At 49.3% G+C, this 12,925-nt stretch overlaps 1 protein-coding gene across 3 annotated transcripts in view; it reads right to left on the bottom strand.

The window, feature by feature from the left end:
- MINDY4 (MINDY lysine 48 deubiquitinase 4) overlaps nucleotides 1–12,925 on the bottom strand; it is a 122,799-nt gene that overhangs the window by 52,109 nt on the left and 57,765 nt on the right. For all 3 annotated transcript variants that reach the window (XM_043977088.1, XM_043977092.1, XM_043977099.1), the window contains 4 exons: nucleotides 11,680–11,741; nucleotides 9,845–9,960; nucleotides 3,915–4,031; nucleotides 2,903–2,991 (listed from right to left, as the gene is read on the bottom strand). In XM_043977088.1, the coding sequence (XP_043833023.1) occupies nucleotides 2,903–2,991; nucleotides 3,915–4,031; nucleotides 9,845–9,960; nucleotides 11,680–11,741 (384 nt within the window). The remainder of the gene's footprint in view (nucleotides 1–2,902; nucleotides 2,992–3,914; nucleotides 4,032–9,844; nucleotides 9,961–11,679; nucleotides 11,742–12,925) is intronic.

The following is a 12,925-nucleotide window of genomic DNA, read 5'->3' as shown; positions in this document are numbered from 1 at the left end:
AGGAGCAGAGACAGGATGCACAGCCAGCTTTCTGTCCACTCAGCTCTCCCGTTGCGGAGCATACACGGTCGAATGTGGTGACGAGACGTGCAGGCTTGAGCAAGCAAGGGACAGAGCCCACAGGAGGGGCAGAGGCCCAACAGCCAGAAGAAAGGCTCGAGCGTGACTGAGGCCAGCATGAGCACCTCCTGCTCAGAGGACGTGACAGCAGAAACAAGGGGTGACCACCTCCAGTCTGTCGGCCAAGGCCAATCCCTGGAAGACGCCACTGGCACTGCTATTGTCCCGGGTGGGCAAAAAGCTGCAAGTCATGAAAAGAAGACAAGGAAGGAAGGAAAACCCTGTGCAGTTTAAACACCGTCAAAATCACGATGACTGTGTGAAAAGGTGAGGGGCAGAGGTCAGACCTGAAACTGGACAAGTCACCTGGAGTTTGGGGTAGAGTTACAAGAAGGATCCACAATATCCTCGGGGGTCTGACCAAGATATGGACAGAGCCCAAGGAGAGGTGCTTGGGTGTGGAACTGCTTCAAAGATCTGGCCCAAAGCACTGACATCCCCCTGGAAGTAGGTGTCTAGTGAGGTACCACAGGGCTCTGTCCTGGGCCTGATTCTACCACATGTTTTATCAAGACCTGGAGAAAGCCGGGCAGCAGAGATCCCATACGGGATGACAGACTAAGGATCCAAAAGGATACTGACAGGCTGGATTCAACGGGCAAAAGCTTCTAAGAGGGATGAACTGACCAAAAGACAGCTCAGTATCAATCGGTGATGGGCTGTGGCCTACACCACAGCCACTGGACACAAGGTGTGAGGAAGAGAAGTTGCATGCAGAAACCCTGGGTGCACACGGCACAGCTGGGATCAGTGGTCTGCTCAGGGCCCAGTATCTAGAAAGGAGAAGACAGTGACTAGGGCAGGGAGATGGTGTGACCGGCATATGGCCATGGACAAAAGGAATCAGCTTCTTTCCCAAGTCAGCGAGGCTCAGGGGACATGAAGCATGAGGAACCAAGGGTGGACTCAGGCACTCCTGTTTTCAAGAGTAAGGCCCTGAAGTTCTTTCAGGCATTTGGTCTTGGAATAATTGCACAGAAAGCGACAGCAGCACCTGACCCGAGGTGCGTCCAGCATGCAGTCCAAGGGAAGGGTCTCTGCTGGGAAGGGGAAAGGGAAGCCATGAGACATCTGAAGAAAAGGCAGGCAGGAAGACAGGGCAATGCTCAATTGTCATTGTTGAAGCTAATGTGGAAGATGATAGATTAGAGGCAGCCACTCAGCTGAATTCTCCCAACATCGCTCTCCAAACAACTCTCCAATAAACCCTCACAGTTCCAGGGTCAAAAGGAGCACTAGCCCTGGTGGCTGCAGGAAAGCAGTGACCACACCTCTGTCCATCACCTTGGAAGCACCAGAAACATGCAGACCCCGAGAACCAGTTCTGAAAACAGCGGACTCAAAAATCCAGACGCTTGGGACAGTGCCTCCCCGACCCAGGGTAAGCAGAGCCCAACTACATCATAAGATTCAAAGTCAGGGACAGCTCGGTGGCCCAGTGGATAAAGCACCGGCCCTGCATTCAGGAGGACCTGAATTCAAATCTGGCTTCAGACACTTGACACTTACTAGCTGCGTGACCCTGGGCAAGTCATTTAATCCTCATTGCCCCACAAAAAAACAACAACAAAAAACATAAGATTCAAAGTCAAGAAAGAGGCTAGAAAAATGAGCAAACGACAAAAAAGAACCTGACCATAAAAAGCTACCAGGGTGGCAGGGAAGAACAAGACATAAACTGAGAAGATATCAATGTGGAAACTGATAAAATGTCAAAGGACATGAATAGGCAGAAATCAAAGCTATCTTTGGTAATATGAAAAAAATGCTCTAAATTCACTAATGATTAGAGACATGCAAACTAAAACAATTCTGAGGCACTACCTCATGCCTGTAAGAAATGATAAATGCTGGAGAAGAGTAAGGAAAAATAGATACACTAATGAACTGCTGGTGGGATTGTGAACTGGTCCAATCATTCTGGAGAACAATTCGGAACTATGACCAAAGAGCTATAAAACTGTGCGTGCCCTTTGGACCAGCTATACAACTACTAGCTCTATATCCCAAAGGGATCAAAGAAAAGGAAAATGATCTATAAGCACAAAAATATTTACAGCGGCTCTTTTTGTGGAAAAAATGGAAAATCGAAGGGATGCTCATCAACTAGGGAATGGCTGAATAAGCCAATATGTGATTGTGATGGAACTGTGCTATAAGTAATGACGAGGGGGTGATTTCAGAAATACGTAGCAAGAGCCGTAAAAACTGATGCAAAGTGAAGTGAGGACTGGGAGATCATTGTGCACAGTAATCACAATGTTGTAATGACAAACAACTGAAACATTTGGCTGCTCTGATCAATACAATGATCTAAGACTACTCCGAAAGACTCATGATGAAAAAGCTGCTATAGACCTCCAGGGAGAAATGATGAACTCTGAGTGTAAACTCACTTGATTTTTCTTACTTTTTGTGATATAGCTAATATGGAAATATGTTTTGCATGATTTCACACCTATAACTGATACCATGTTGCTTGCCTTTGTAGTGGGTGAGGGGAGAAAGGGAAAGAGTTTGGAACCCAAAATTTAAAAAGACAAGAATGCTAAAAGTAAATAAATAATGAATGAATTAAAAAAAAAAACACTGCCGTGAACAATCACCAAGTCAATTCATGAAGTGCTGCAATTTTAAATGGACCCATTAATGAATGATTTTTTAGAAACCCCTCACAGGTGAGTCATTTCTTGCTAGCATAGGTCTGCTTGGCTGTCTTTTCCAGAGGAAATTTCTCAAAGTCTCCTTAACTATGGAAGCTTCACCAGAGTTGGTGACTTACCGAATGCTGGTACTTCTTCTTTCTCCCCCAAACAAGAGATTTTTCAGGACACAGCCCTGAACAGCTGCCAAAACGCCACAGGGTCCTCCCTACAAAGAATCAGATGCAAGGGTGACAAGGACGCCAAGTCCCACTGAGCAATGATTCTAGGGTGCTATTCAGACTTGGGGCCCCAAGTGAAGAGATGAGCTCAAATCCAGCCTCAGGCACCAACCAGCTCTGTGGCCCTCGGCAAGTCGCCAAGCCTCTACCCACCCGTTTCCTTATGTGTAAAGCAGGGATCTCTCAGGGCAGTTGTGAGGAACAAATGAGATAGTCTTTGTAAAAAACAGCAGGCACTTAAGGAACAAGCTTGTGTCCCTTTCCTCATTTCCCCATCCATCTGGGAAAAGCTCCAGATTAGGGGACTCTAGACATCACCCCAAGTCCTCCCGAATCACCCCCAATGGGTGTGACCCTGGGCTGCCATGCTGGATCAGAACAGGACAGCCAATGGGGGGACCCCACCCCCACCCTATAGGGGTTGAGGCAGAGGGAGACAGAGCATGCTGGTCCTCACAGGGTTAGAAACAGAGCCTCATTCAGTTCTTCAGCATCACTTGATAATTCTTTTATCTTATACTGATGTGAAATGAAATTTTAGGATAACAATTTGGAGTGTTTTGAACCCAGGTAAAAAATTTGGTAGGTGAAAAGGTCAGCCAAGAGCAACCACAGTGCATCTGTTTCCCTAAATTGCAAAGGGAAAAACTGTTCAACAAAAATAGAGTCGAATGCCTCTGGAACAAGGAGGTCAGGTCAGCCTTGCGTCCAGCCAGGAGAACTCTGTGTGGCCAGACAGCTGTGGGCCTGTGCTCCCTGCCCCACAGGACCATCTGGTCAGGTGGGGAAACAATGGGCTTTGGGGGCACGAAGCACAGAGTCAGGCTGATTTCTCAAACAGTGCCCCCTCCCTGTACAGCCCAGGCCTCCTCCCAGTGCCATAGGTGGCAGAGAGATCCAAGGTGCCTACCTTGTTCTGCACAAGGCCATATCTGAGCTGAGTCACTTCACTGAATATAAAATTCTGCGATTTCCATTCTTCATTGAAGCCCCAAAGAGTTGAGCCAAACAGAATGGCTTTTATTTCCTTAAAAAGAAGATAGAGGGATCATTTGACTTGTGATCATAACAATGAAACAAGTCAGCTCTGTGGCTGCACACAGAATTCCCTCGTTTCAAACAGAGGAGAGCTCTGGTAGTCTCTTTCATATTGCAAGCCCAATGTGACATGTTTAAGGAATACACGATTCTTCCAATTAGTCCTTCCAGATCCATTCTTTTGTATGATGCTCAGAACATCTTAGTGAGGTGACAGAGCAGGTGGTCACATGGTTAGTGGTGCAAGACAAGAACTCGAGTCCTTGGACTCAATCCCCCTTCTGTCCCTGACTCACATTTATCTTCAGGGCATCTCTGGCACCTGCAGGATGTGTGTCCAAAGGTGCTCACATTGGCCCAACACCTGAACTGGGTCTGACAGCCTCATGTGAGACCATGGAAAATGAGGGAATGGTGAAACAAGTTATGGTCTATGAATATGATGTAACAGATTATCTATAAGACAGGATCGAGGGGATGGTTTCAGAAAAATCTGGTAAGATTTGCATGAATTGAGACAGAATGAAATGGACAGAATCAGGAGAACAATCGATGGAATCACAATACCGTAAAGATGAATAACTGAGAGACTTTGGAACACTGATCAACAAAATGACCAATTGCAACCTTAAAGGACTTGGGATGGAAGAAGCGCACTGCCGCCTCCAGATTAGAGTGGCGACAGACTTAGGGTGCCAAGTACAGTCTGTTTTTTGGTCATGACCAAAATGAAAATGGTGTTTGATTATACATGTCTGTAATAAGAGTTTTGATTTTCTTGCTTTCTCAATGTGGGGGTGGAAGGAATAGAAGGCAGATTTTCATTTGGAAAAAAATTAAATAAAAAATAAGATAAAGCTGGAAAGACTTACAGAAACTGATTCAAAGTGAAGAGAGCAAAAGCAAGAGAACACTGTACATGGTAACAGCAATGCCGGACGATGTCAACTGGCCTATTATCAGCAATACAACGATCCAAGACAAGTCCAAAGGACTCATGACGAAAAATGCCGCCACCTCCAGAAAAGGAACTGATGGAGTCTTAATGAAGACTGAAGCAGACTGTTTTTCACTTTATTTTTTCATGGGTTTTTTTTTGGCCTGTGTTTTCTTTCACAATATGACTAATATGAAAACGTTTTGCATTATTGCACAAGTGATACGATATCAAACTTTTTACTGTCTCAGGGAGAGGGAAAAGAGAACTAGGAACTCAAAATTTTAAAAAAATGAATGCTAAAAGCTGTCTTTACATATAATTAGGAAGAAATAAGGTACTATTTTTAAACAGACAGATGAAATCTAATGTTCCTTACAGCTCCAGGACATGACACAAAGCAACAATCTGTTCCATTCTCCTCTTTGGTGGTCAGAGCTCCTTCACATCAGCCTGGGGCAGAGGCCCACCACTGCAGCCCCAGAAGGGGATAAACACCTCTCTTCAGGGAAGACCCAGCCCACCAGCTCCAACTATCAACACCTCTAGGCACCATCAGGTGATGGAGAAAGCATCTGTGAGGGGCATTCTCCCGCCAGCTTCACAGGAACATGGACCTGGTCCAAGATCGTCTTCACTTCTTTCATAGACTTCCATATTTTAAGAGCTTCTCATTCCATGTAGTTTGGAGAAGACTGAGTATTCAGGATGGCAACATGATTTAAAATGCTCTTCTTTTATTTCTATGGACCAATGTTCTTTCCAGGAAGTAGGCAATATTTCTCTGTGTAAGGGAGATTCAATGCCTGTGAGTTTATTTGCTGAATCTATGTCTATTTGGGGTCACCATTGCGTTATTATAATTATGACTATTATAGCACTGATTTAACGATGTAATCAGTATTAGTGTGGAGCAGGTATCCTTACTATTTTGGTCACTCACCATGAGCTCCCCCTTCTCACCGCCTCCTTACCTCCATCCGTCTGGTGCCTTCTGCCCCTCCCTCCTCCTTCACCCCTATCTGACATGAGGAGGTGGCCTGACTCCTGACCAAGGCTGCTCCAGGGATCCCACAGATTTTCTCCTGTCATCCCTTCTCTTTCACTTAGCTTCAATCTCTGTCTACTACAAACAAACCCCCCTCACTTAATCCTTCCATCCCCACTCTCGACTTACTTTTCCTCTGCCTTTTGTAGCTAAACTCCTGGAAAAGGTCACCTACAAGAGGGGTCTCCCCTTTCTCTCCTCTCATCCCCTTCTTAACCCTTCCAACCTCATCCTCCCACCCAAAGCTCTCCCAAGTCACCAGGGATCTATCCCTTAGTTGCCAAATCCAGTGGCTTTTTCTCAGTCTTCATGCTCCTTGGCCTCTGCAGCCTTGGACGCTGAGGGTCACTCTCACCTCTCTCCAGGCATTCAGGGCCCCTCTCTCACCTGGTTCTTCTCCTCCTCCTCCTCTAGCCATAAGGGCCCCACAGGGCTCTCTCCTCTCCTCCCTCCACACTGCTTCACTGAGCGACCTCATCAGCTGCCATGGATGGTAACTGCTCTCTGTGCCGAGGATCCTCAAATTTACCTAGCCTGTGCCAGCCTCTCTCTTGACCTCCAGTCTTACATCTCCAACTGTACGTCCAGTAGACATCTTAAAAAAATCTTTCCCCTGTGATAAAATAATGTGATTTGGCAGATACTCAAAGGCTCACCTGGAGATTAATCTAAACTGATTGAATTAAGTGAGAGTGGTTGACTGCCTACTTCAAGTTAACTAGATTGTAAGCACACCTGGCTAGCCTTTAAGAAGGTATTGTTCAGGCAGCTAGGTGGTGCAGTGGATAGAGCACCGGCCTTGGAGTCAGGAGTACCTGGCCTCAGACACTTAACACTTACTAGCTGTGTGACCCTGGGCAAGTCACTTAACCCCAATTGCCTCACTAAAAAAAAAAAAAACAACCAAAAAACAAAGAAGGTATTGTTTTCAGAAGCTAAAGACTTTGAACTTAACTCGAGACCACCTTCAAAGTCCAGTGAACCAATGGATTTGGATGATGCTAACCAATCAGCTTGAAGCAGTGTGTAAGGACCGCCTCTCCTCCAGACCTGCTCCAGCAGTTCCTGGCTGAAGCAGGCTCCTGGTGGAGGACTTGAGGAAGAGCCAGAACAGGCTGGAGATCTAGGCTAGATGGGCCTTTTCTTAACTTTCTGAACTCTACGTGTTCTCTTTACTAATACCTGGTATGCTTTAATAAAGGCTTAATGCCCAAAGACTGCTAAATTTAGGCCAAAGGTGCTAAATTCAAGGCAACCACACATTTAGTTTTAAATGTCACCTCCTCCCAGTCTAGGTGTCATCCTCGACTCCTCATTCTATCTGACCCCGCCCCGCCCCATATCCAAGCTGTTGCCAAGGCCTATTGATCTCACTTCTGCTACATCTCTCCAATACAGCCTCTTCTTACACTGCCCCAACCCTGGTACAAACGCGCCCCCCCCCCAGGTCTGCCCTCCTCCAGTCTTTCCCCACCCCCCTCCAACCTCCATTCAGCAATTCAAGGGATTTTCCTAAGTAGATCTGACTGTGTCATCTCCTCCTCAATAAATTCCAGGGGCTCCCCACGGCCTCAAGAGCAAATAGAAAATGATCCTAGCCCAGGCCCCTCCTGCCTTTCCAATCCTTTTCTAGGCCACTCCCTGACACGTGCTCTCCAGTCCAAGGCCACTGACAGCCCAGCTGGCCCACCTGTGGGACTTCCTCTGGGCATCCTCCCTGGCCTGCTCCTCGGCTCTACCTAGTGAACTCCCTGGCTTCTTTTAAGTCCCAATGAAAACCCCCCTTTTCACTGGAAGCCGTCCCCAATCCCTCTTAATGCTGGTGCCTTCCCTCCGTTTCCTATTTATCCTGCCTATGGCTCCCTTTGCATAGACTGGCTTGCATGTCTATGTGAGCTTCCTGAGAGCTGGGGCTGTTTTGCCTCCGTTTGTATTCATTCCCAGCACTTAGCGCAGTGCCTGCACATAGTAGGCCCTTCATCAATGTTTGTTTTTGCTGTTCTTTGTCCTTCATTCTCCAGGAGGACCATGACATTGGGGGATGTCCCGACTTGGATTTAGGTGAGGAAGGCCGTGCCTCCAGGTCACCAGCCTCACTCTCCTCCAGAGCATCTGGGTCCAGTGGCAAGTTATACATCAGGACATGAGGAGATGGCTCCGGATGTTTGAGACAATCGGGTGAATGACTTGCCCAGGGTCACACAGCTAACATGTGTCTGAGTCTGGATTTGACCTCGGGTTCTCCTGGCTCTATCCACTGCACCACCTGGCTGCCCGACCAAATGCTCATTGATTCTGACTGCCCTCCCACCCTGCACCTTCCGCAGCTCAGCTCCTGAGCCCCCTGCAGCCCCTTGGGTTGGGGTAGCTTCTCTCACTCTCCCAAACTGCTTTTGGGGCCTTTGTTCATCAAGGAGGAGGAGAAATAAGGACTTGGGTGCAACTGAGAGCGGCCCACCCTCCTGCCCATCTGCTAACAGTGCCTGCTCCTGGTTGTCGGTTCTCTTCTCCATCGACTTATAGTGGTTTTATGAGCAACTGTCCTTTCCTCACGTTCACTGCAGTGGGTGAGTAAGGCTGGGATGGACAGCAGTGACCTGTCTTTGTCAGAGACAGATGGTCCTGCTGCTCCCTGGGTGCACAGTCGCTCCCCCAAGGCAGGTCCACTCCTTTTCTGTGCCTGAGAATCTTCGAGTGTCATGCCTAGTGCCCCCAGCTAGCCTGTGGCAGGGGCAGAACTTGAACCCTGGTCTTTCTGACTCATGACCAGTCCTCTCTGCACTGAGCTTGCTCCCTGAACAGCTCTCCTTGCTGCTCCCCTCCACATCTTCTCTGTGTACTGTAGTTCTCATTCTGGCCCTTGCAAACCAGGCAGCCTCTCTGGGCCCAGTGACCAGCAGGAGCCAAACTGCCTTAGCCGTGCCATCGCCATGCCCTGCAGTGGGCACACTATGGGGCACCAGAGTCAGAGGGCGTTGCCTCCAATGCCTCTCCCAATAAAATAAGGGCTTAGAAGACAGATTTCAGAAAAACCTGGAAAGACCAATGTGAACTGATGCTGAGTGAAGGGAGCAGAACCAGGAGAACACTGCCCACAGTATCAACAACACTGGGTGATGATCCACTGTGAGAGACCTGGCTCTTCTCAGCAGGGCAATGACCCAAGACAAGGCCAAAGGACTCATGAAGGAAGATGCTCTCCACATCCTGAGAAAGGACTGTGGAGTCTGAATGCAGACGACTGTCACTTTTGTTGTTCCTGTTGTTTCTCTTGTGATTTTCCCTTTTGTTCGGATTCTTCTCTCACAACACGACTAATGTGGAAACATGTTTAACATGATCGTAACGTACAGCCTCTATCAGACTGCTGGCTGGCCTCGGGAGGGGATGAGAAATGTGGATCTCAGAATCTGACAGAAATGAATGTCGAAAACTATCTTTACGTGTAATTAGAAAAAACCCTAAAAATTACATTAAATTAGAAAGAAACAATAAGGGCTTAGATGAGATGCCGGCCATGCCCCTGGCTTCTCTGTTCAGCACTTGGCCCCTGTGTGGCCCCCCACGACCCCCTGAACCTCGCCTGCAGCTGCATCTCCTCAGTGACTTCCACTCGGAAGGGCTCATTTTCTGAAGTCCCAGAACACTTCTACCAGCCAGCTGCTGGGACCACGTACTTACCCGCTTCTGCCCTGTGACTCCCCTTTCTCTGGGCTATAGCAACAGCACACCATGTTGTTATGCCCACCCCCCCAGGCACATCCCTTCTGTCCATCCCAAGCAGCCCAGGCCCCCCCCCCCCAAAGGCCAGACCTACTTTTGCTGCTGAGAGGCTCATTGGCTTGGACGTCACCTGCAGCTTCAGCAAAGGCATCACCAGGCTTGAGGGCTGGACAAGGCCCTCATTCAAAAGTTCTTCATCTTCCACGTCCTCTGAAACACGAGAAACAGGACACGTGAATTCCCTGAGTCCCAGGCCCTTTGCTGTACTCATGGAGGTACTGAAGGGTTCAGAAACTTACCTTCTCTTCTGGGGGAACATTCCTACCATGCTCACAGTGCAGGCACATTGGGCCCCTAGCAAGGTCCGCATCCAGGCGGGCAAAGAGAGTCTTGGTGTTTGGAGCCAAATACTCCAAGTCACCATGGAAAGAATGTGTAGACAAGCCCAGCCAAGAGACGATTCTCCTCCTCATCCCGTAATAATTAATTACCACGATGGTTTGAGAGTAGAGTCTCCAAATATCCCCTAAAATATCATTTCTAGGTAGACTCTGAGAAAACGGCATCACTGGTGGCTTTGCTCAGGTCACCCACAAGCCAGACGTGAGGGACATGAGACAAGGCAGCTGGGATGTGTTTCTCTGAAGCAGAGGGTATCTCGATGTTACTGTTTACTCATTTCCACGGTGACCCCGTTTGGGGTTTTCTTGGCAGAGATACTGGAGGGCTCGGCCATTTCCTGCTCCAGCCCATTTTATGGATGAGGAAATTGAGGGAAACAGGATCTGAGGCAGAATCTGAACTCGGGTCCAAGCCATTTGACATTCTCACTCTGTTCCTCCCCTTCCTGCACAGCACAGTCTAGGCACCCTGGTCTTGCTGCTGTCCCCACACTCTAACTCTTGCTCGGGGGCTACCATCCAGGTCTGGCATGTTCTCCCCACCCCCCCTCCCAGAATCCAGGGCCACGTCCAAAAGTAGCAGGGTCCGGGGTCAGTGTTTCATGGGTAGAGGGAACGCCTGACCAAGAAGACTTCCTCCACCCGTGCAGGCGGCCACTCTCTCTGCCACTCAGAGAAGAGAGTTGCCCAGGGCAACTCAGCAAGGGAGTGGGGAAGAGGCACGGCTCCTTCTCCTGGGAAGTCGAGCGAAGGAGAGGTGTCCCGGAAGCAGCAGAGCCAGCACTCAGGAAGATCTCTGCAAGGCTGACAAAGCCATGACCTCAGTGAGGGCAGAGGCTGAGGGAACTGAGGCAGGCACGGGAGAAGGGCCTCGCCCCAAGCCCCGGCTACTGAGTGATGACAAAATCAGCAGTTTTAAATTGTCCTTAGAAACTGATGGGGGGCGGGGGAGCGGTGCCACGGGACATAGAGGGCCCGGCCTCAAGGCAGGAAGACTCATTTTCCTGAGTTCAAATGCAGCCTCAGACACTTGCTAACTGGGTGACCCTGGCCAAGTCACTTCGCCCTGTCTGCCTCACCTCCTCATCTTTAAAAAAGCTGGAGAAGGAAACAGCCAACCCCTCCCAAATGGGGTCACCAAGAGGCGGATATGACTGAACAACAACACAGAGAGAAGCTACTGGTGTGGGGGCATTGGGTGACCACTGGATACGAGGACAAGAAAGGAGTCCTCAGAAGCTCTGAGGCTAGCCCTGTGGGAGAGGAAGAGGGTGGGGGGACTCAGCAGCAGGAGAGGCTCAGGGAAAGATGGTCAGAGGTTCCATTTTGGAAATGCTCAGGTTTTATCCCCAGAGTCAGGTCCTCATGTGAGGAATCAGTCCCGGTTTGGGAGCTGGAAGACCATCCTGCCCAAACCCCTGCTTGACCTATGAGGAAACTAAGGCTTGCCCAGGGCCCCAGCAGTTAGCTCTGGGCCTGGCACACAGACTGCCCAGCCAAACCTCGTGTTGGGGATCACCAAACGTACCAAGCGTGAGGACGTCTGCTTCTTCATCCACACAGACAGGCACATTATGGACAGGGACGGTCCTGAAAAACAAAACGTGCACACAGATGGTAAGTGGGCCGAGGTGAACGATCCCTGAAGAAGGCAGGGTCGCCGGGGCCTTCTCTGTGCAGCTGCTGTGTGGCTGCCAAGGGCCAGGCCAATCCAGTTTTACTTGGGACCCATTCAGCCCCAAGAGTCTTGATTCTCAATTGCTGTCTGACCTTCAATGGACAACAGGGCCCGAAACACCTTCAGTGCACATACAAGGGAGCGACCTAAAAGAAACCCTTTGAAGCAGGGATGACCATCCCCCAGTGGGTGTGTCTGACAAGTTTGGAGCCTTGTGTCCCGAAATCACTGGAGTCCCAATCCTGGCTGTGTGACCCTGGGCCAGTCCCTTAACCTTTAAGTCCCACCCCCAGAATGGCTGCAAACATTTGGAAAATACAAATGCCTCTTCTTGTGATTTATTTTCCAATTTGTGTGAAGCCTGAGGAGCCAGAGGGCTCTTGGGAAGCTCGCAGAGAAACCAACTTCCCACCACCCGACGGCCGCCAGGGCTATTGTTGGAGAAACAATCCCGGCTGTGCCACAGCACACTCCATTGAATTAAAAACATATAAAGCTACACAAATGACAGAACTAGACAATACACGTGATGCCAAATTAACAAACAGTTCCTTCTTTGGGCACTGGCCTTTCTTGCTCCCACAAAGGAAAAGATGCCTCTCTCCTTACTAAATGCTGATCCCCTCCCTCAGAAAAACGTGCCCTCCAAAGCCCTGGCTTTCATTGGTCACGTTGAGTCCACACTGGAGTCAAAGGGCCATGGAGCCCTGCCTCCCTGAGGGGTAGACATCAGTCTGTGGCCCCAGAAGCTCGGCTCTAATTCTCAGAGCCCCTTTCATTCCATGAGTGACAGAGACCAGGGACAAAGGACAAAGGCAAAATGGACGCTCCCATTCTCCGGGCACGTGCCCAGGAACTGAAGGAGCAGAGGAGGCACTTCTTGGACTGGGCTATCAAGGCTTGTCGATTTCCTGTGCCCCTCTGCCCCCTCCATCTGTCCCTATCCTCTCCTCCACCCCTTCTTCCTTCCCTTTCTCCTTCTGCCACTCATGAGCTGGCTAGGGGGCCTTGGGTAAAGTCCCTTCTCCCCTTAGGCCCCATTTATTTCTTCCTCTACAAGATTCAGGGGATTCAGGGCAGCTAGGTGGCACAGTGG

The sequence above is a fragment of the Dromiciops gliroides genome, chromosome 1 (assembly GCF_019393635.1).
Source record: "Dromiciops gliroides isolate mDroGli1 chromosome 1, mDroGli1.pri, whole genome shotgun sequence".
Classification (NCBI taxonomy): Eukaryota; Metazoa; Chordata; class Mammalia; order Microbiotheria; family Microbiotheriidae; genus Dromiciops; species Dromiciops gliroides.
This window is presented reverse-complemented; position numbering and strand designations above follow the sequence as displayed.